At 40.1% G+C, this 23,200-nt stretch overlaps 1 protein-coding gene across 1 annotated transcript in view; it reads right to left on the bottom strand.

Annotated features, from left to right (window-relative positions):
• Positions 1-273: 273 nt before the first annotated feature.
• The window catches only part of eif2b3 (eukaryotic translation initiation factor 2B, subunit 3 gamma), a 32,261-nt gene continuing 9,334 nt past the window's right edge, over positions 274-23,200 (bottom strand). Inside the window, exons 4-12 of the mRNA XM_056392317.1 lie at positions 19,987-20,146; positions 19,585-19,696; positions 12,645-12,734; positions 9,529-9,665; positions 9,031-9,221; positions 8,382-8,444; positions 7,880-8,028; positions 3,799-3,902; positions 274-503 (exon numbers count right to left, since the gene is read on the bottom strand). Coding sequence (XP_056248292.1) covers positions 451-503; positions 3,799-3,902; positions 7,880-8,028; positions 8,382-8,444; positions 9,031-9,221; positions 9,529-9,665; positions 12,645-12,734; positions 19,585-19,696; positions 19,987-20,146 — 1,059 coding nt within the window. The 3' untranslated portion in view covers positions 274-450. The remainder of the gene's footprint in view (positions 504-3,798; positions 3,903-7,879; positions 8,029-8,381; positions 8,445-9,030; positions 9,222-9,528; positions 9,666-12,644; positions 12,735-19,584; positions 19,697-19,986; positions 20,147-23,200) is intronic.

Genomic DNA, 23,200 nt, shown 5'->3' with positions numbered 1-23,200 from the left:
CCATTTCTGTATACAAATAAACTTAACCCCCACGCCATTGTGGTCACCCCTCCCACTGCTTTTTCTCTACATCTTTGGTCTTCACAGCTGCACAGTGTGCACGTGTAAACACCCATGCACAGTCAAACATGTACGAGCCCGTGCCCCACCCTCTCCAACAGGTCCTGCTGCTAGGAGACGGTAACGATCTGATAGTAACTAGTGTGGTAAAACAATTACAAAGATCTGAAAGAGACAAAGGAATAAAAAAACACACACAGACCAACAAACTGATTCATGGGTTTAAGCAGACCTGACTTTATTTGGACACAATGTACAAAACAGCCGAGTGGTGGAAGAGAGTGTCGAACTGTGCAAGCAGCATCCAGGCTTCTGATTGGTCCGTCAGCCGATTAATTAGTTGTCCTCTGTGTTTTGCTGCTTTCTCTGCCACTCCTTCCCCCATAGGAGCTAGATCTCCATCAGCTGGTCTGTTCCAACGATGACCTCGTTAGTCCTCTCAGCTGCAGAAGAGACAGAAATTGGAAAAACAAAGAGGCAGGAATTACTGCTAGGTGAAAAGCTGGAGGACGCTGGTAATCTTTGTGTTTTGAGTTGAACACAAAGAAAGATTTTATGGTTCTCTAAGAGATGAAAAAGCTGTAAGATCCTTCAGAGCAACGCAAAAATTCATGGTAGTCAAGGGACAGTTAGAACATGCTATCTAAGCAAATTGAGGACAAAAGTTTATTCGGTCAGGCCCTGTATGTTTATAAAAATAAATATGGAAACCAACATTAACAAACAGCCCTTCTTCACTGTGCTATGATCAGAATCAATAAGACTTTATTGTCCTTCTCAAGACAATGGAAAGCAGGTGACTGTCAACTCCTTGATGAGTTTTCAAGTACATCAATGGAAGAGATTTTGAAACAGTCCTCCACCTGCAACTTATTTTTTTACCGCACGCAGATTACAAGTCAACAAGTCATTTCTGCGTATTCATTTTGAAACCACACTGAAATTAATGGAAAACAAAGGTTCCCCATTAGCTGAAATAAATGTATAAGCAATTTGTACTTAATGGGCTACAACATGCATATCCCCTGTATGCTCATTTAATTTATATGAGATCACTCCCAAAATCTTCAGTGTGGTAGGACTTAGGTCACATTGACCACTACCTGAACCTCACTAAAAGAAATAGATGATGCTTGAAACTAAGTCTGCCAGCAGTTTCTCACTATCTTCCTCAACCCTAACCCAGTTCAGCATGAGGAGAGCAGCCGCGACTCCGCCCCATATCCCTCCATCCCTCCCTCCATCCCCGAGCATCAGTGCTGATCCAAAGCAAACGGTGGAGGAGAGTAATGTTCCATCCACACAGACAGGTTTTGGTGTGAAGGAATCTGTTGCTGAGAACGAGTTTATCCTCTGCTGTGTGTGTGGAGGGGAGGACAAATGGAGCATGGGAGAGCAGGAGAGGGAAGGAGAGGGAGCGAGTGGAGAGAAAGGGAGGAAAAGTTACTCAATTTGAGCCCTTTAATTTGTCAGTAACTAATAGAGTCTTTTATGAATTAAGACCATATGTATTCACATTTACAAATTAAGGAAAGAAAATAGCCATATGGTCATAAACAAGATTCAGACTTGTCTATTCTAAGCAAATATGGTTAAATATGTCAGGTTAACACTTTAACATGTAACCAGGATGCACAATTAGATCAGAGTAGTGTCATCTTTAAGAGGGGGTTGATGTGTGTATTTGTCTCTGTGTGCCTACTATATGACTACATGTGTGTGTGTGTGTGGCCACAGCACAGTGTAGGTACTGTATGTATCTTTAAATATCAACACCTGATAGACCTGCATGTGTGTGCGTGTGCGCGCGTATGTGTGTGTGTGTGTGGCTAACTGTCAGGGTGGTCCTTAGCTGCTAACAGCTTCAGCAGTACAGTGGGTGTGTAATGTCTTTAGCAGCCTATGGTCAGCCAGTGAGATTGGTGGCGACGGACAATGCTGTGCTTTTTCTTACAGTACAATATAAAGTAAAAGGCAGAGTGGGTTTATAATTAGTACAGTCTGCTATGTAGAATAATCTGATCTAATTTCATCTAAAAGATTTATAGACTGCCTGTCTGGCTCTATCAAAACTGTTGTGGCATATCTTTAAGTACATTACAGCAGATTGCTTTTTAAAAAAACAACAATGTAACTATTTAAAGTTTATTTAACTACAGAAATTGTATTCCTCATTATTGTTCTCATTTGCTGACATTGGCAGATTACAGATTATGCCAGATTATGTTCTGTATTAGCATATTCTGCAGAGACATGACATGCTGTACAAGTGCATCTATGGCCCAAGATTATGAGAAACGATAAGGAAAAGGAAAAACTCTCATCCTTCAGGTTTGATTTTTTCTCTTCTTACTGAAGAACCTCTAAGGTTAAATCCCTTCCTGAGTCATGGAAGAGGGGTCATTCCTCTATTGCTCTCCTGATAAGGCTTTTTAACTGAGTTTTTCTGTGTCTAAATCAAGAATAAAAACAAAGTGCTGTAATCTGAACATATTCAAAAACTTGAGATTTTGAGCTGTTTTAAGAAACTATATACAGGTCAACCCTTTTAATATAACTACGGAAGACAAGGATTTCTATAAAATAATAATCAAAGATAGACAAAAGTACCATGAAACAACATTCCTATGTAAGACAGACAACAAGAGACACATCAAGAGATTTACACTCCAGAGAAACAGAGGCTGAAACTTTACTATTGTGTGACTGAACTTTGGTCATAAAGTGTACGCAAAACAATGTGCAACTAGGGGTCCAAGTTTCCATTGTTCAGTAACATAATGTTGGCAACTTGGTGCTGTCTAGTAGGAAAGATTCTGCCAAAAAAAAGAGAAGACAGATCAGTTTTGTTGCAGTGATCGCTCACTTGATGCTCCAGAAAGTCTCAACTGTTTAAAATATTTTAAGCGAGTTTAGCTCAAATTCACACTGTTGTTACTTAAAGCACCCTGTTGTTCACTCAATTAGGCTGCTCAGTCTAGTAGCCGAGCTTACTCTCTTTCTCTATATGTGCCTGAGTGTGTGTCTGTGTGAGTGTGTGTGTGTAAGTGTGTGTGCGCGTTGGACGTGGCTGGAGGCTGCTGTTGAATTCCGGGTGGTCCTGTTTCTGGCCTGCTCTCTAACCTCTCCATCAATGTGACACACAGACACAGACACACACACACACACACACACATGCAAACAGCTAGCTTTGGGGACAAGAGGATTAAGGAAATAAAAAAAAAAAAAAAAAAAAAAATCTTTGACAAATCTCTCTATCACACAGACTTCAGAATTAAGAAACTTTCCTTGCTGGCTCTGAGGCCTGGCACTTACGGATACCACACACATACATTTACACCTTATCTGAGTCGGCCAGAGAAAAGTCCTGAGGTAGGACAAAATAACAGCAACAACAAATCTGGACATAACAAATGTTAATAGATAGCATTTATATGCAAGATTGTTGTACTGTGTGGTGTGACATTCTAAGGCGTTTCCGTTATTTTTTGCAATGTGTTTATGCAGGAAACAAGCTTTGTATCCCTAGAGCAAAGTGTTCAGTTGATTTAAGTTGGGGATGCAAAACAGCCAACTTCATTTAAATGCATAAAACCCTAAAATGTACCCACAGTTACAGTGGGAAGAAATGAAAACCCAAACAGGATGAAGAGCTTAAAGTAAGAGTTAAATTACCATATTTCTTGTTTGTTTTTTTAAGTGTGTGAATGTGTGTTTATGTGTATCTGTGAGTCTCACCCTCTGGTTCGATCCGTTGTCCGTTTCCCACCAGACAGTATTTGAGGTCTGCGCCTCGGCCGATAACAGCATTACTGCAGATCACACTGCCCTGGATATTACACCTGAAAAATAACACACACAAACTCATATGAATCACATTCTTCTTATATTGCCTTTAGCTCTGGCTCCAAACAGGGGTGTCAGGACCCCCTGTGGGATCCCACTTATTAATATGAGAGGTCACAAAAATGATACGAGGTAAAATAAAGAAAAAATATGTCTGTGTTACCTGCTTATTATGTGAATTTTTATGACTTTGCTCTAATTTTTTTCTTCTTCTTGTGGAATAGTAAATATTTTCACCTTTTTAGGACTCTAAAAATCTTTTAAAACGAAACGGTCGGAAAAGGAAAAAAAAAAATCTGTCATTGGTTGAACTGCTCATAATCCATGTCCACATAACCAGTGATGACAGGTCACAAGAAAATATTGCTTCATTTTAAGGAGTCATAAGCCAAAAACGGCTGGAAACTACTGCTCCAGAGGCGACATTATTGCCAGTTTATTATGCACAACTAACCGAAACTAATGCAGTAATACCTGTGAGAAATGTTTAGGTTTCATTTAAACTGGTGTAGAAGTGTGTTGATTCAATTATATGATAATGAAGAATAATCAGCAGATTTAAAGATTATGAAAGTATTTGTTAGTTGCAGCTGTAATGACTAAAACATTTACAACCACTCAACATTATTACTTTAAGGGATCCCTAAACCATGGGTTAGTACCCTACATGATGTGAGCCAGTGGTTAATTTCTGCTACCAAGTAATAGTTGACCAACTGTTGAGTAATTAAAGATTTCGCTGGGATAGGTTTGTTAGTGTTGAAACATTTTCTGTTTGCTTTTCAGGCTACACTGGAAATTCGAACATGGTTCACACTCTGTTTTCTTCCTTTGCAGCCGGGCATATACACACAACTGAGAACATTCATACTGGGAGCTGCCCAGTACAACCACAGCCTTCCACTGTTGGCTGCTAACCTTCTCCACTTGCACAGTTGCTAGGTGAGTGCCATGCAGGATGTCAAACTCACAGTAGATACATTCAGCCATCAAGCGTCCTCCCGCCTGCTCCGAAGACTCAAACACATCCAATAGACAGAACTTAATGATGTGCCATTAGCATATACATGTCTATCAAAGAACAGCAGGCCACGCTGTGTGTTCATATGTGTATGTGTGTGTTAAGACATTGTTGGCCCTATGCTACAGTCCCACCTGAGCTGGCATTGCCAACCCACCATGCACGCTCACATTCAGCCAAACCATCACCATAAAATTCTTGGAGAGGAGACACAGACAGTCTTGTGTGTCCTGTGTCGACTAATCGCGGAGGGCGTGTATGTGTAGGTGTGTGTGGGTTAGAGAATCTGTGTGTATGTGTGTTTCAGTAGCTCGGGGAGCCCGGTGGAGAACACATGTTGATCTTGCCCAGGCAGTGACGCACACACACTTGGCCCTCTGCACCTCACACACAAGACAGGTTTGTATTGGCCCATTCTATTCAGGTGGTTAGGCCTGGAGGGAGAGGGAGAAAGGAGTGTGTGTGTGTGTGTGTGTGTGTGTGTGTGTGTGTGTGTGTGTGTGCGTGTGTGTGCGTGTGTGTGTGTGTGTCAGTGACTACCCAGGAGGTGGTGGTGGTGGTGGTGGTGGTAGATGGTGATGGGAGATTACAAGATTCAGAGTTTTGTAACATTAGAGAGAGAGGGAGAGAGAGAGACCACCAAAGAAGCTTCGGAGCTGAAACACCACTAATTACTAACACCAGGGCTCCTCCTTGCCATGACCCCCCCACCCCCCATCCTCTTTCTTGCACACACACACACACACACACACACACACACACACACACACATACCCACACACACACACGCACGCACTCACACACAAACACACACACGTCAACCCCCACCTTCTGTGCCAACCCCCCTGTAAAGTTGACCCCTACTATCCCCCTTCCCAAACACGCAGCGCTTTGTCAACAAGCTCTGGTCAGCTCCAAACAAAGAAACTAGAAATGCGAGGGGTTTCTGCGACATGGCCGGGGTCTGCTAATCCCCTCATACTGGCTCTTTCTTTCCTTCTTTCTCCTTCCTTCTTATGTCCTCAAAGAAAGAAAAGAAAGAATTGCAATTTCTTTATTGCGTGCTAGCTTGCTTTCCCCTCGCTTCTTTCTTCCCTTCTCTCGTCTCTCTCGTTCTTTCATGCCTTTGTGCGTGCACCTACATGGGCATGATGAGGGTCCCCATGCTGGCTGGCTGGGGTCCCTGAAAGGCTTAAGAAGAGATGGAGAGAGACAGAAAGAGAGAGAGAGCGCAAGAGAGGAGAGAGATGGCGCTGAGGCCTTGATGGAAAGAAAAGGGAGGGAGGAGTAAGAAATTGAGATAAAAGAAAAGGAGCCTGTGAATGACTGCATTAAAGTCTCTTTCCACCAGAATTTCTGGCTAAGAAACTGAGCAGATCAATCTACATGCTAATTCTACAGTAGCCACTGGTGCTCTCTGTACAAGTCTTCTTTTGTTGCAACAAAGCAGTCGATTTTCACCACTTAAACTACTGGCTACAGTTGAGACCAATCCTGATGTGCAGTAATGCTACTAATCATGATGCGTCACTATTCAGACTAGCTTTTTTTGCCCTCCCCAGGTGAGGTCATAACGTGGCAATTACAACATTTGCCATGTCCTGCATTGACCCTCTGAGTTTTCTCAGCAAACCTGGTTCACTGAGGTGATGTTTCAGCTAAAAAGCAAAAAGTTGCAATGACGTAAATCCTTTACTGCTGAGGTCAAAGAAGAAAAGCAGCATTTGTACAACTATAAGGACATCCTTCGGTAGTTTTCTGTTGTAAATGGTGTCAAGCAACAGTATCATATGGAAAAAGGCAAGCGAATGGTTACATTTGTTAACACGTAACCACATAATGCTTGGCATGGCCTTAAACCTCACTGACCGGCTGGTGAGCCTGTCATTACAAACTCATGCTGCACAGAACTTTATTTCTCTAGTACAGATCAAAGTTTCCAAAGGCACCAAACATGTCAGACTGAATTTTGGGTAAAAAGTGATGTACAAGACCTCTGGATTATTTCCATTTGATGGTGCAGCAGTAAAAAAGACAAAGTCTTAGGTTCATCTGTAAGTATTGTACAACTTCATTCAAGTGTTGGAATAATCTCACAAAGAATATATGTGAACTGTCAAACAGAGTGGAATAATATGATTTTGAATATGATAAAGAAATAAAGACATTTGATGTCTGGAAAACACCTTTCAAACCCACATGTTATTCCACAAATTCCATAACCAGTGGGATCCTGGGTATACACAAGTAAATTAGTGGCTAAATGAAATATAGGGATGTTGTGTGTTTCACTTCACCAGCTCCGTGTTTGTTTGGAACTGGTCTCTGGCTGGTTGAACACCAATAGATGCATTGTTAACACAGCGATCACTGTTTGACCCCACAGAGCTCAGAAAACAAAACCTGTTACACCTCCTATCAACAGACACACACATGCACAAGCATCTGCCTAGTACACACACACACACACACACACACACACACACACACACACACACACACACACACACACACACACACACACACACACACACACACACACACACACACACACACACACACACACACACACACAGCTTTTATTTGTAAAAACCAAACAGTGTTAACAGAAACAGGGAAAAAAAAGCTTAGCAGTTTTTGGGATTGTGTGTAAAAATATGAAAATTTGAAAGGAGATTAAAGATGCTCATTACAAGTTTTTCCTGGCAACATAAAAATGAGTCATTTTATTTTGAAATCTTTGCTTACTTATCACCACTTTGTCACACACAGTAAGCGTGTACTAACTGAACACCAGCAAAAAAAAAAAACCCGATGAGAACAATCAAACTTTAATTCATAAACATGCCTGTGCCCCGAGGTGAAATTCTTTTTCAGGCAACATCACTTCAAAGTACATGTCATCAACGAGTGTGTGCATGTGTGTGTTTGTAGAGATGTGTGTGTTCTCACCCCTCCTCGACGGTAACCCCGTGCATGATGATGGAGTTGGTGACTTTGACCTTCTCTTTTACAGTGGTGGAGTTCCCGATATTTGACCTCTTTATGGAAGTCTTATCTGCTACTTGACATAGAGCTCCGATGATACTGTCTGAGCCCATCTGAGGGCAGAGCAAACACACACACACACACACACACACACACACACACACACACACACACACACACACACACACACACACACACACACACACACACACACACACAGACACACACACACACACACAAACAAACAGAAGCATTACTCAGACAGAGATACATACACAGACCTCTGCAATGATGACATTTAAATTAGATGCAGAGAGAGAGATAATGGTAGGGGAGCTAAAAAGACAATAAGCAAAATTACTAATCAAAAAGAAAATGAAAGACAACTGAAACCTTATTTAAATATTCTTTTATTTAAATATGGCTAGTGTACCAACCAATGATATTTCTAAGACATTAGTCTTACCTGGCATCTCTCAGAAATGACAGCAGATGGATGGACTGCTGGCTCCTCAAACAGCTTTGGGGCCTAGTAAGGAGAAGACAAAAGGGAGGGACACATAAGATTAAAAGCCCATAATAACAGATTAAATGAAAGAAAAAGAAAAATTGAATAAAATCATTTTAACAATGCCTCTGATGCAAAGGGGCCATTGGGCCAAGTATACAACATTCAAATTAAAGAAGAAAAACAGGAGCAGGATGTTTTCATCTGACCAGAACATGCAGTCGAAAGCTCTGCATAAACTTCAAGTGGACCACGAGTTTATTTGTTTTATTTTTTGTTAAATTACAGTTTCCAAGGTCAAGAATGAACTTTCATGTTCAGAGTAGAATTGTCAGCAGCAGAAAAACAAGAAAAGATCATTGTGCATTATGAAAAAGGTGAAAACTACACAAAAAGAGGATACAGGAGTAAAGTACAGTCACAGCATATATACAAGATGAAAAAAAAAAAAGTGTTTGAATTTACAAAAAACAAATCTATAGAGGACCTGTGTAAGTGCAGCTACTTCAATGTCCTCCAGATATGTACGTAGTATGTACAGAATAATCACATTTGAAAATGTGTATTTAACAAAAACCTGGCTGGAGCAGGCAAATGTCTGACTCACCAGTCGGTTTGCTTCTATGTAAGCAGCTAGAGTGTTGACGCGGTAGCACAGGCCCTGGTCCATAATGTGAACATAGCAGCGCAGCTTTCCTCCATGGTAAGCCTCGCTCATGTCGCCGTGATGGTCGTTCCAACAGGAGCGCTCCTGAGCCAGCTGGAGGAGAGGCTCGTCCCGTGATGAGATGAGGAGCTCTGGACAATAGAGAGAGACGGGAAGAGAAGGGAAGCGGGGTACAGCAGAGTTAGGAGTGAAAATGATCATACATACATGTTGTTTTAGGGGAATGTGCCTTGATGTGGGGAGACTTGTCCTTTTTTTTTGTCAATCTATGTCAGTGCTTATTTACAGCAAAAGCCAAACCTAGCTGTTCTCCATGCTGATGGCTTATGAGTAAGATCCACAGGTATTTTAAATAGGGTTACAGTGCTGTGGCTATTGTATGTTGTTTTTCCTCTGATGTTGACGTATGTGTAGTGACGTGTCAGTGCAAACATTGACCGTGGTTCGTAGAGCCGTCATTCTTTTTCTGGTTCTGATCCTCTCCGTCGTCTTTGATTTTCTGGTTGTTGGTTGTTTTGGAAAACTGCTTCCGCACCAAATACGGTAGCAGCTCACCACGGATGGATGAGATCGACCTGCGATAAAAGAAAAAGGAGAAATGTAACAAGACCTAAACATGCCTACAAAGTCATCAATATGTGTCAGTGAATCAGTGAATGAGTTTAACGTGCTTTCTTTAGATAATGGTTTACTTCCTAATCATCGGCAGATGGAGAAAAGGGCAAGTCTGAATGAAATAGAAAATGAACGGGTAAGAAAAATGAGATCATTTATGAATAAACTCTACAAGTGAGCTACTTTCAGTCACTGGATGTTGTGCATCTGAAACACAGATGAGTCACGCATTTACTGTGACCTTGCATTGACTTGAATCAAAACGGTTGCTGTATTCAGCACCTCCTTAACTGGTAGTGTCCTTGGCGAGTGTTAAGCTACCATTTGAGATACTTTTTTTCTTTTTTCTTTTTCAGAGAGGAAATGTACAAGGTTGTGCCAAAAAATGCAAACTGAATAAATAGATTTATTCATTTCATTTAGCTCTGCAGTTCAAGATCAGCCACTACTTAATGTTGTATCCACAGTGCGCTACTGTGTTGGTAATGCAGTCGTGTACAAAGTGATGTGATTATTCATTAATTAGAATTGACAGTTCATCGAGGCACCAATATATTTAGCAGTATATTTGTGTTATCAATACATCCTAAAGAACATGCAGTAATAGTAAAGAGGAAGTTAAAGAATTCAGTTGATAAATGTGGTAAATGACAAAGAATGAAGTTAATGCCATTGTCAGAACTTTTGCTTCAATGTGCATCTGCTACAATTAGCACTTCAGTATCTCATGAGGACTGTTAAGACAAAAGCAGAAGCTGAACCATGCTTTGAAGTCTATGTAAACCTGGAGGTAATTTCCCCATTTTCATTACTTTTTCCTCTTCTTTGCACTGTGCTGAGCTCAGTGCTCCTCTCTACCCCCCCCCCACCAACCCTCCACTTGTCCTCTCTTACTTTCTTTTAAAGGGAGATTAGAATTTCCATCTGAATGACAGGAGAAAAACAACAGTTACTCTGTCCATTTCTCTCCTTGAGCAAAAGACAGAGAGAGTGTGGAGGAGAAAGGAAGAGAGACAGAGAGGAGCTGTGAAAGAAAATCCAAGAAAAGAGCTGAAGAAAGAAATGAGTCATCTAACAAGAGAGATGATATATGCTAGCGGCAGAGGGTGCGCTAGTGATGTAATGATGGAAGATTTATATCTACATCTCTATGGCAATTCAAGTGTACCCTTCAGCCTTGACCAAAAAGACGAGGTGGAGTGATGGAGTATAGTTGTGGGATCTGTGTTTGGTAGCTTGGCTTCAGATTTATTTATGTGTGAGCTAAAACTAGTATGGTGAGGACACATTTAAAATGGCTGTAATTTAACCCACTTCTCGATGGGACCCCTTCCAAAAACATTTCAGCATCTCATCACCACCCTGTTTTTGAGAAGTCTGGCACCAAGCTGTTCCTAAGCTTACAACTTTGCCTGGAGTGAATCTGGATCCAGTCCTGCTGTTATCAAACACGCTGGATGCTTTTATCAGCAGTTGTTTAATGTGCTACCTGCATCTCCCATTCAAGTGCGCACAGTTTGCCAATGTAAAGGCAGTACTTATGGTCAGGAAAAGTGACATTTTATAATATTTTCAGGCAACTGTGTACTTAACATGACTGTGGAACAGTATTTTACAGCACAGAAATGTAACAGTTTCCACTTTGGAGCTTAAATACGGACTGTAATGTCACTACATTATGGCAGGGCCAAGTGAGTACCTTTGTTCAAAGTGGTTGCATTGGTGCTGCAAGCTTACTACAAGACTATAATTATCGCTCCCACCACTCAGGCTAGTTTAAGGTTACATCCCTGTTAATCCAGAATCATACAAAATATTGTGAGAAATTTTGTCATAATCGCTGTGTGAATTGTTGGGTCATGGCTAAAAAAAGTGTTTTGTGCTGCCACAGTGACCTTGACCTTTGACCACCAAAAATCTAATCAGTTCAACCTTGAGTCCAAGTGCATGTTTTGTGCCAAATTTGAAGAAATTCCCTTGCGGCATTACTGAGCTATCATGTTCACAAGAATGGGAAGGATGATGCCTCCGTGCTGGCGCAGTGCTGGAGGGATTTTTCAATGTGTCTTTGGCCAGACATGAAATGTCCGAGATCCTCCACTGATGTCTGCTGCGATGACAAGAGGCTCAATCTTACAAATAACTCAGCTTTTCTTTCTCTTATTTTCTCTGGCAATTATGATGCTTCAAATTAGTAGCTTGCGTTGTATAATGCAACTGAACAGCAGCACAGACCACATTTGATTTTGAAAGTATTAAGCTGTATGCCACAAGTTTGATCTTTTCATTTATGTTTATCCTAACATTTTATACTCTAAGCTTAGGCTCGGTCTATTTACCACTGATACTTATATGAAAGACCAAGAAACTAAAAATTGTTAAACTGTCCTGATATTGTGAGCCCTGTGCTATGAATCAAACCAAATAATGAGATGACTGTATCATTACCCTAATATCATTAGGTCATCACTAATGCAAATGCAGAAGATTAAATACATGCTGATAGCACATAGAGCCTTTCATTTACTCTGATTGTATCCAGGAATATGGAGTCCGGGCAGCTACAGAGAGCTCCCCGTGACACTGCTTCGCTTCAGAGGCTAAAGGCCTAACAGCCTGCCTCAGTGGCACATAGTAAAACAAATTAACACCTAGCTAGAATACCCTGCTAACAGGACCTTTCAAAGCCTTACACACCATGTAACCATGTTTAACACTTACTACAGATTAAGCAGTGAATATGAGTTCAAGTCGACGTGACTGTGCGGGTGTGTGTAAGCACTTGAAAGTCTGTTTGTTAATTCGATTAAACATAAACTGGTCATTTGTCAAATTATAAAATAAAAAAATTAAAAATCAGGGCTAAAATTCAAAGTGGGAAAGCTAATTTCCTATGTTAATTAATTAACTAATAGTCAGAAAAAAGGCGAAGAACTCACTTGTTTTCCGTCAGGAAGTCCACCACTGCTTTTTTCAGACAGTAGAGGTGAGCGTCCACTAAGCCTGTTTTGATGTGCATCCTGGGATGTCTGCAGGTAAAAGAGAGAAAGAGACAGACTCAGAGACCGACAGTGAAGTTATATCAAAGCCATCCTTTTCCACATTCACCAAGCCATCTTACTTTACAAAAAAACTACATTACAGCATTAAAATAATATATTGTATTTGACATTTTACACGACAATTGGAAATGTTTAATACACTGAAAGGATAATTGAGATATTATATTTGATCAGAATATGCATTTGTGGAGTCCCGCTGCACGGCATACACACACCACTGTCATGACAAACAGCTTGACCCTGGCTGCTACTTGCTTTGATTCTTTTCATCACCTGCTGTTTTTATGTTTCATGTTTGCTTCTCGTTTACTGAGACTCCTTCTAATTTACCTCCCCTTTGCACATAGGACAGGAACATTTGATGAAAACCAGACACAGCCATAGGCTTACATAAAAGTCAGAGAGCGGTGACATCTGTCTATTGTCCTCTGTCAGCTACCGTAGATGTCGCCCCAAAGAGCTGGTGCCATGAGACAGGTTTATGTTGATTGGAGGGCCACATGCACGCAGACGCACACTCACCCACCCATGAATTCACTCATTCACTCATTTACTCACACATGGGCACACAGTTGAGTTTGAACATGTGACATTTACGAAGCGAGAGCCAAAGAAAACCATTTCATCCTGCAGGGTTCAATAAACAAATCTACCCTCACCCCTTCATCCTCTCCCTGACTACCAATCCTCTTCTTCCTCTGCCCTTTCAATCATTACATCATAAAAACTACAGGGTGCATTGTTCCTAAAAGGACCATACTGGTGCTTTTACATGTTTTAGCCCATTTACTACAAATCACATATACCTTCTATTACCGCTAACCATTTTTCAAAGAATGCTGTAGTGATTTAGATTTTTAAAGTTGTAAAAGCTAATAGATTTGAAAAAGTCTGCGTCTCATTACCACACAACAATAACGTAACTTTGACAAAAATTAAAAGCAGACATGAGGTTCACTGTTCAAAGTGGTGCTCACATCCAGCAAGTTGATTTATTATTCCACATGACATGAGATTCAGATCTTTAAAAAAAAAAAAAAAAAAAAATTCTAATAATTTTTCACCCATCTGTAATTACATTTTGTTGAGTTAAAAATATTTGCCAGGCAAACAGGTTCCCCATTATTCCTCTTATGGTTTCTATTGGTTTCTTATTGGTTTTAACAGAGCCACCATCACTGGTTAACTTAACTGGCTGGTAATCTGTACTAGTTAGTACTGGTATTGGGACCAGCAGTGATATTGATATAAAAACATATAAAATGGTTACATTATTGAAAAAAAAGACATTTTTCCTACCGATATTGGGTGTATTTGAATTATGTTTTGCTTCTGTACAGATATCTAATATTCAAGAATCAAAAACTTTCACAATACAAGCCATAAAGCATTTCTTAAAATAAACTTATAATAATAAAAAGGCATAAAATTTTTCTTTACTGGGACCACCTGTCAACATGTACAGAGAATTTAGCAAAAATCACATATCAAATAAAACATCTTCTATGAACCATGTATTACACAGTCTACCAGAATTTGATTAAAAAAAATATTTTAAAATGTTTCTCTTTCTTCCTTCACTCACTTCCTTCCTCTCTTTCATCAAAAAGCTCTTTTCTACAATTGTCCAGCTTTCTCCTCTCCTCTCCTCTAAACTCTCCCTCTCTTCACCAAGCTGCAGAGCAACTAGAGTGACTCAGGAGGATTGCTTGGTCACACATATTTTACAACCAGATGCTGAAAGCCATAAATCAAACTGCGTGTGTGTTCATCTGTGTTAAGGTATTTTACTCAAAAGCATAAAAACACATGTGCGTGCACACACAGACACGCTCTGTGGGTGTTTGTCAAATGTATTTATTCATACAACATTTCCCAGGTGTGTGCCTGTGTATGTGTATGTGTGTATGTGTGTGTGTGTGTGTGTGTGTATCGTGGGGTTAAAGTGGAATTTATGGGAACACCCAGCATGTGACATCACTGTTTGGCACCTGCAAATGAGCAGGAGAAAGCTGGGGATAACTGGGTTGTGGCAAGGTGTGTGGATGTGTTTGTGTTTGTATGTGTGTGTGTGTGTGTGTGTGTGTGTGTGTGTGAGTGTGTGAGTGTGCGAGTGAATGAGAGTGACTGCAAGTAACAGGTGCCCCTAAAAATTTTGAGAAAGGGGCAAAGAGGATGTGACGGAGAGCAGGATTTTTTTTCATAACAAAAACACGTGGGTAATCACATGGTCACATGTGTGAGGACAATGAGGGGGTATCCAGGTGCATTTGTGACTTTTTGTTTGAATAGGTAGGCGTAGTGATTAATCACACGACCTGTACCGGTTAAACCAATGTGCCATTCAAAGATCCAATTATCTTCAAAATAAGGGCTGAAACTAACAATTATTCCCACTATTGATTAATCGTAAAATAATTTTCCCATTGATTAATCCTTCGGTCAATAAAATGTCCGAAAATAGGTTAACAGTACCCATCGCAATTTTGTATAATGTCTTCAAATGGCTTTTTTGTCAGATGAACAGTCTAAAACACAACAACATATTGAGTTCACTTTCAAATAAGACAACAGAGCAGCTAATTCTCCCCCAAATACGACATTGGAACAAATGTAAACTTAAAAAAAAAAAAAAAGACTGTAACAGAAACGAAAACACACATTTGACCATCAGGACAATACGAACTAATTGGTCCCCATTTGCAAAACTACAACAAAACAATTTTTTCAACCTCTATTATATCGCTAAACAAACAGAAATGGAACACAATTTAAAACACAATGTGTCCCTTTGTCTCATATATTTCTATTCATAATGGCATTAAACAGGTTACAAAATAAAGTCTGTTCTTCTTTAAACCCTCAATCCAGACCCTCCTCAGCTTCAACTAAACTATCTGTCCCAAATGACAACTCCTGATCAAATTATTTTTTCAAAGCAGGAAAGAATTCATACTGACTATCTGGATCCTGAAAGGCTTTACAATGTTTTTAAGGGTTGCTAGCCCTTCTGTTTCAAAACACTGCGCACTGGCCACATGCTACTTTATTAGTTTACACTTTTTGCAGAATCCGACTCCAACAAACATCTTGCATTTCCCAAACAAGGGTAAACATCTTGCTTTTCCTAACAGCAGCATCATGTGATTTCTGGTTGCTGCGAGTGCTGTAGAGCCCAGTGTCGAGGGGAGGAGGAATTTACTGCCTCTGCAGGCAAGGATGACTCAACCCTTGGATTAATGACTGACTACTAAAGTACCACTAAAGTCCTCAGTGGGAGAGAGGAGTCACATCTCTCTCACTCTGAAACACACACAAACACACACAGCATAATGTCTTATTTAGTTACAACTAAAACCCCACAGCGGACGATGACTCAGACACAGCAGAATGACTGTTAATACCCTCATTAGTCAGGTTTCCACTACAGAGCCAACAGGGCTGAATGGCTTACGACTTATTTGGGGTATTCAACTATTGCCTCCAAAATAAAATGTGTGTGATTCCCTTAATACCATGCTAGACTAACAGATGCTTTCTTAATTGAGCTGACTCACATATCTTAACCTGTGTTATAAGGCTTAAGTGCACATGGCCTTGCTGGTGGAGTCAGGCTACTCTTGACAACTGACAAAGCCTGCATATTCGATATGTGAGATCACAGACACGTACGACCATATGTTTATTGTGCAGTCTATAAAATGGCAAAACATAATAAAAGAAATAGCCCATCACAGTTTCCCAGACATCAAGGTCATGTTTTCAAATTGCATTGTTCCTCAACAAACAATTCGAGACACGGACGTATCAGAATCGAGAGCTGCATGTCACGAGCTGCACGTTCAAGTATAACTATAAATATATATATATATATAATATAAAACAGAGAAAAGCAGCAAATCCTCACATTTGAGAGGCTGTAACCAGCATGTGTTCAATGTGATAAATGACTATTAATCAAATGCCAAAATAGCTGACTAATCATTTCAAATCCTGAAGACAGGCTGAAGAAGAAGAGAAATGAAAACCAGACTGCCACTTCATGCCAGCACTTAGATTTTAGCTTTCAAGCCAAATTATTCAGACGTTCTGACATAAAAAAATAAAAAAAAAAAGAAGAAAAACAACAACAAAAAAAAAAAAAGTAAACCAGCAAGTAAACATCTTGCTGGCTCCAAGAGTCAAGACTACCCATAAAACAAACAAACCGGATGCAACAAAAGAACAGGTATATGAGCAAATAAAGGACACTGATTACTAACGTCTCCTTTCGTGGTTCCAGTTTATATAGACATCAGTAGCCTATATTGATTTAAATTGTTACATTTAGTGCATAGAATATGGCATAATCATAATTTATGCAGTAAAACTTTTTTGAAATGTGTTATTCAATTAATGTAAGTCCTTCTGTTGTACTTCACAGTGGAAGTTATTTAATGTCTGGAAGTTACAGCAAGTAGCATTTGTGTTGATTGGGTTTTAGCCCCACTGTCTTGTGCCATCATTGCTAACAGATGCAAACGATCTCCTCTTCCAATATCTTAAAGGTCACTGCAGTTAAGATATGCTTCTCAAAAATGGGATCCAAGCGTCCTCAGCTGCCCTGCTTTGGCTGGCTCGAGGCAAGGCAAACTTATTTGTAAAGCTCATTATCATACACAGAGGTCATTCCATGTGCTTAACAGAAATAAAAGAGACATAAAAGACAGAAGTAAAAAGCTTAATAGGAAAACAGCATAAGACACAGACAGTGAAACAGGTAATATCTAATAGAGACATTTTTGGCTTCTTTTTAAAGCAAGTTATGGTTTGTGCAGATTTGATATCCATTGGGAGCTGGTTCCAGCAGCGGGCAGCGTAGTGGCTGACAGCCATTTCACCCTGTTCAGTTTTAACTCTTGTCACCACTTGCTGACCAGCTCCTGCCGATCTTTGAGTCCTATTAGGCTCATACACACCGAACAATTCAGATATATATTTTGGGCCCGGAAAATTTTGTGACTAATAGACAATAAGTAAAACTTTGAATTCAATGCAGAAGTAGGGGGGAAATAAGCATGAAACTTTGTGATTTTATGGTGGCTTTAGCTAATGACGCAACCTAAACATGGAGCGATTCTTTCTCATGATCTGAATGATTCTGATTTTGATTCAGCTTTTTAATACACAGTCAACCACTTCTGCAGGTCTGGGTCCACGAGTTTCTGACAGGTGGAGTTGTAATGTATGAGGGGAAGCTCTGCTGGAGTCCTTTCACACCGTTTAAGCGATTTCCAGGTCAGACAATCTCACATGTGCAAAATGTTTTCAGCTAACACACCTCAACCATGTGGAAACCGCAGAAGAGGACAGGGGAAAAATTTACACAGGACTAAGTTGGAACAAGGTTGGAGGATGAAAGAATGGAGAGGAAAAAGGAGTTTCGGGAGCTGAAAGAATGAAATGAAGAGGAAAATGAGTTTAAACAGACTAATTTTTTAAAAAGAACTGTACCAAAGGATGATTTCATGTATTTACTAACTTTCCAGAGGAAACAGAAATACTTTGAACTGAGATGTAATTCAATTAATATATAATAGCTTCAACATGCAGTGGACTGATGGGCCCTGAGAAGAGTCAGGTGCAGTTCTGGTGTTAAATAAGTTTCATTCTAAAAACTGTAACCAAAACCGCTTTGGAGATGGTTCATTATTTGTGCAGAAGACTAAGTTATGATCAAATCAATGTGTATAAGTATCATGATTGAAGCTCAGTGTTAATTTAAACTGCAGATCACAAACGAAGGAACCTGTGTGTGTGTGTGTGTGTGTGTGTGTGTGTGTGTGTGTCTGTGTGTGTGTGTGTGTGTGTGTGTGTGTGTCTGTGACCTATGACTGGATGGTACTGATGTGCAAAACATTCAAATCTTGTAAAACTGCCTACTGGTGGCTTATAAAAAACCCAGAACTCTGGGATTTATTCTGGTTTTACCTGAGGTGATAAATGCTAAGCGCGTTGAGAGATTTTTTATTAAAAATCTGTTCCGTGTGGTTGTGTGACACGTGTGTGTATAAATGATCAGAGGTGATTTAAAGGTTGTAAGTCTTTCAATGTAAGCTATAAATGTTTAGCTGAAGGCTCAATGTGTTTCCATAACAGTGTGACAATGTGTGAGTGTTTTCTCTCCATCAATGTCCACCTCAAGGTTGTATTACGTGTGTCTGTGTGTGTTCATATAAGCATTTCTGTGTCTATGAAAAAGATATATATATGTGTATGTATTTATGTGTGTGTGTGTGTGTGTGTGTGTGTGTGTGTGTGTGTGTGTGTGTGCCCCAAGAGTTCCCTGTGCAGGGAAGCATGCAAGCAGCTGCTCTTGCCCCCCTCTTATTGGCCAGAATTTACAGTGGCTTTGGCTCCATGAAGTATTTACGAGCTCCCAAAACACCCGCTCTCACACATACATGCATTTTAGGACTCAGAAACGAAAACCTACCTAGAGTACTCTTCCTGTAACAAAAATCCCACACACCCACCACAGAACACACAGCCGTCAAGCACACCGGCTCTGATTAGAAACCTAAACATCTGCTCTGCTAAGGCTGAGAATCTACAGATGCACAGAACATATTTATCATCAGTCAAACACTCAAATCCTCACAGTGGGATGTGAACCTGCAACAGACAACATGCGGCACAGTTTCAGCAACTTACAGGAATAACGTTAATTAGCTACGGCTAATAAAATGTGCCGGGAACAGCTCTTTTATTTCGACTGAGGAAACTGTTGATGTAAGTGAAAAACTGATTTTACTATCCCCTTGTTAAGCTGACTTACTTCCTCATGATGGACTTCCTAATCGATAGCCCGTCCTCCAGATCTGCCTCATTGGCCATGAACAGCAGCCTTTTGCCTGACTGATCCACACCGACAAAGTCTCTCTGCTCAGCTGGGAAAAAAAAAAAAAAAACACAATACGCTGTGTTAACAAAACGTAAAAGACATTATCAGTAAGTGTAACAATTTTCTGCAATAATTTTGATTTGTTTACAGCTATGGCACTCTACTGCCATTTTTCTAACATCTGGGTACTAGTCAATTGTGTAACACTGTAACAAGTTTTAACAGTTGCACGGAACCATAAAAAATCTATTAGTGTACCAATCATCTCAGAATGATTACATGTAATATCTTTTGTACACAAACAGTTTCATGTCCTTTCATGAAATACTCTCTTACCCGTCTTTTTCTTGCCCTTCTGGCCCGGGACCGTCTCTGTGAATTCATGTGCTTTGCTCATGAGCATGGCCAGTGTTGCATTGTGGGCTCTGAACAGATCGACCACCTCGTGAAGCGCCACATCTGTTATCAGGTCACAACTCACCACCAGGATGTCCGTCTGAGGAGGGAGGTTGACAAGAGAAAGAAGGTAAAATAAGAAAGTGTAACAGCAAGATATGAAATAATCACCATAACATTTCTTCACCAAGTACACAGATTTCAGGCTTTCAAAGAGAGCTTTCTGGCTCCTTTATTTTGGAACTCAATCTCACCACCTGTTGTGATTTTAAAAAGACATTTCCATTGTCACCAGTACAGACACACCAAAACCCACAAAGACACAGAAAAGCATGAAATACATTTTGAAAGACAAGTAATGTTTATATGGAGAGGTTTGCTCACTCAGGACAGTCATCTCGGCACGCAGACTATACATAAATACATGTGGCGACAATGCTCTACATAAACACCTCAGGACATGAGAGCTTGGACTGTGTTATTTTCGATATTCACAACAGAAATTGGCTCAGTGAGCTCTTCCAAGTTTAGCACTGCTTGTATATAGGCCAAACCCACGCAGACACACAGTTGTAGGTCCTGTGTTAAAGTGACTTTCAATTTTGATGAAAGTACGTGTTAAATCTTGCTTTGTTCTACTGTTTTTGTTTAAGAACGTGTATGTATCTCCTCAGCTGATGCAATCCTGTTGTTTAATAACGTGCTTTATTATAAAAGGTTTGGAGATGAGTTGCCTTATCATGCTTTAGCTGCATAAATGTTGCTGTATGTCCTGTAACATCACACCAATCAATCAAAACAAAAAACTGAAAACTGAAAAGTTGTGATGTTACAAAAACTTACGTGGTAAAGGGATATTGCATATTCAAATAGTGATTAAGATTTGGCAATGTTCACATGAGTACAGACGTATCCATTTGTGTGACACTTCAAACATGAATGAAGTCCTGAACAGCAGAAAACTGGCTGATAGAGTCATAAAACCTGATAGTAACTGGTCTTTCTTTTGATATTACCTGATAAGAATATATATATATATATATATATATATATACATATACATTATGTACTGCCTATCTCTGATTGGTGGAGATGTGTAGTCCTATATTTAAACATTCAGATGTTTCAATAATTTATGATCAAGATCCCTAAACATTGGAATAACCTGTAAAAGTAAATGACAAACCTGTGTTTGTTAAATGTATTTGAAGTTTTGTTTATCTGTTTTGCTCTGTACTTGTAATTTTCCATTTATAGTTTTAAGGATCATTTCAGTGTTTGACAGTTGACATTTGATGTGTTTACTTTTGAGGCTGCGTGTGATTATATCTGTGAAAAAAAAAGAAGTGCCTAAAACAAAATTAAAACCACCTCTAACCTTGTTATCATCCAAATAAGTTCGTATTCAGGCCTGGTTCACATTACGACCATTAACCTGACAGAAACTGACACGATATCACATAAATAACCTTTCATCTTCCAATTTTAGCCAGAACAACAAGCTACGCTGCTTGGCTTTGAGTGGTTTGCTATGAACTGAGCCAAAAACAGCACTGCTCCAAAATCTCGATGACAGAGAGAAAACAAAACTCCAAAGGACCAAAGACACTCTTGCTTAAAAGAAACCCTCTATCATTTGTTGAAGATAGATTGAGAAAGAACTCTCTGTGAGCATTTCACCCATCATCTTAAACTATTTTCAGTATTCAAGCGATGTAAAATGTAAACCAATGCAGATTTTAAAGTGTGTATTAATAAACAGCTTGTGAATTCCTTTGATGTATCACTTGCTCTCCCACCATCAATTGAGGCACAAAACCTACGTCGGTCATTTGGCCTCCATTGTATAACATGTCTGCATGCGTGTATGTGTGTCTGTGTGCTGTCCAGTGATGAAGGCTGTCAGCATAAGGACTAATCCCACCATTAGCACCAGGCCGCCTTAATGACAGAGACATATCTACCCTGTCTGTGACGGAGAGAGAAGGAAGAGAACAAGTGCGAGAGGAGAGGGGCAGCATTTAAGGAGGTGGAACAACACATGAGTGAAGAATCTACAACTCATGTCAAAAGAACAGAAAGAAAAGGAAAGACAAGTTGGAAGTTTAAAAAAAGGAAAGATGGATGGCAGGATGCAAATACCGGCAAAATGCAATTTACTTAATTCACTAAAAACACACTCAAACTACATGAAGGCCATCAAAAATATATGGTATAGGTGTAGCACATAGGTACATGCATCTTAGGATATTCCTGAAGACGCAGCGATCACCTTAACTGCTGAACTTTAAATGATGAACAAAATTAGAAACTGAGGAAACCAAGAACAGTCCACTGCAGCACTATGACTGACTTTGTTTCCGTCTTCTACGTTTTTATTTGCCCACAATAATATGATGGAGAAAATACGGGTAAGAAGCTTCAAACTGCTACAGTATTTGGCAAAGCATGGTGGTATAAGTTTGTTTTTGATTTTTTTAATTCACTTGAATTTGTTTATCATATGAACTGTGGTCGAATGTTGAACTGTTCAATAGAGCTCTGTGTGTGAGAGTGTGGTATCTTTGGGGTCAAGGGTCACGCAGTTGACCTAGAGGTAACTCTTGAGCATAGCCTGGTCCGGACCTGGCGACAGGAAGCTGCCATGGAAAAGATGTAGGTGTCTGCAGGAGATCTACTGACACTGAGACCTTTCAACTCTCTTCTCCCTCGATCACACACAGGCAAGCTTGCACACATGTGCAGGAACAGAGCACACAAGTTTGCGCGCGCGCACGCACGCACACACACACACACAACCATGCGCCCTGCACAATTCCCACACACAGGCACACACTCAGGCGACAGCAGAGTGGAGTCAGCTGGAGAGACAGAGACACTTTGGCCTTTCAACAGCCAAGATCTCTGGACAGGTCAGGACCACACACACTGATACAAACACACACACACACACACACACACACACACACACACACACACACACACACACACACACACACACACACACACACACACACACACACACACACACACACACACACACACACACACACACACACACACACACACGTCCCAGTGGTAAATGACTTCACTCCAAAACTACTGCTTACACAATCTCGACCAACTTTAAGGATACTTGGAAATGTTCTTTGTT

Source organism: Seriola aureovittata, chromosome 12, assembly GCF_021018895.1.
Source record: "Seriola aureovittata isolate HTS-2021-v1 ecotype China chromosome 12, ASM2101889v1, whole genome shotgun sequence".
Classification (NCBI taxonomy): domain Eukaryota; kingdom Metazoa; phylum Chordata; class Actinopteri; order Carangiformes; family Carangidae; genus Seriola; species Seriola aureovittata.
Note: the sequence above shows the minus strand (reverse complement) of the source record. Positions and strands in the feature narration are given on the sequence as shown.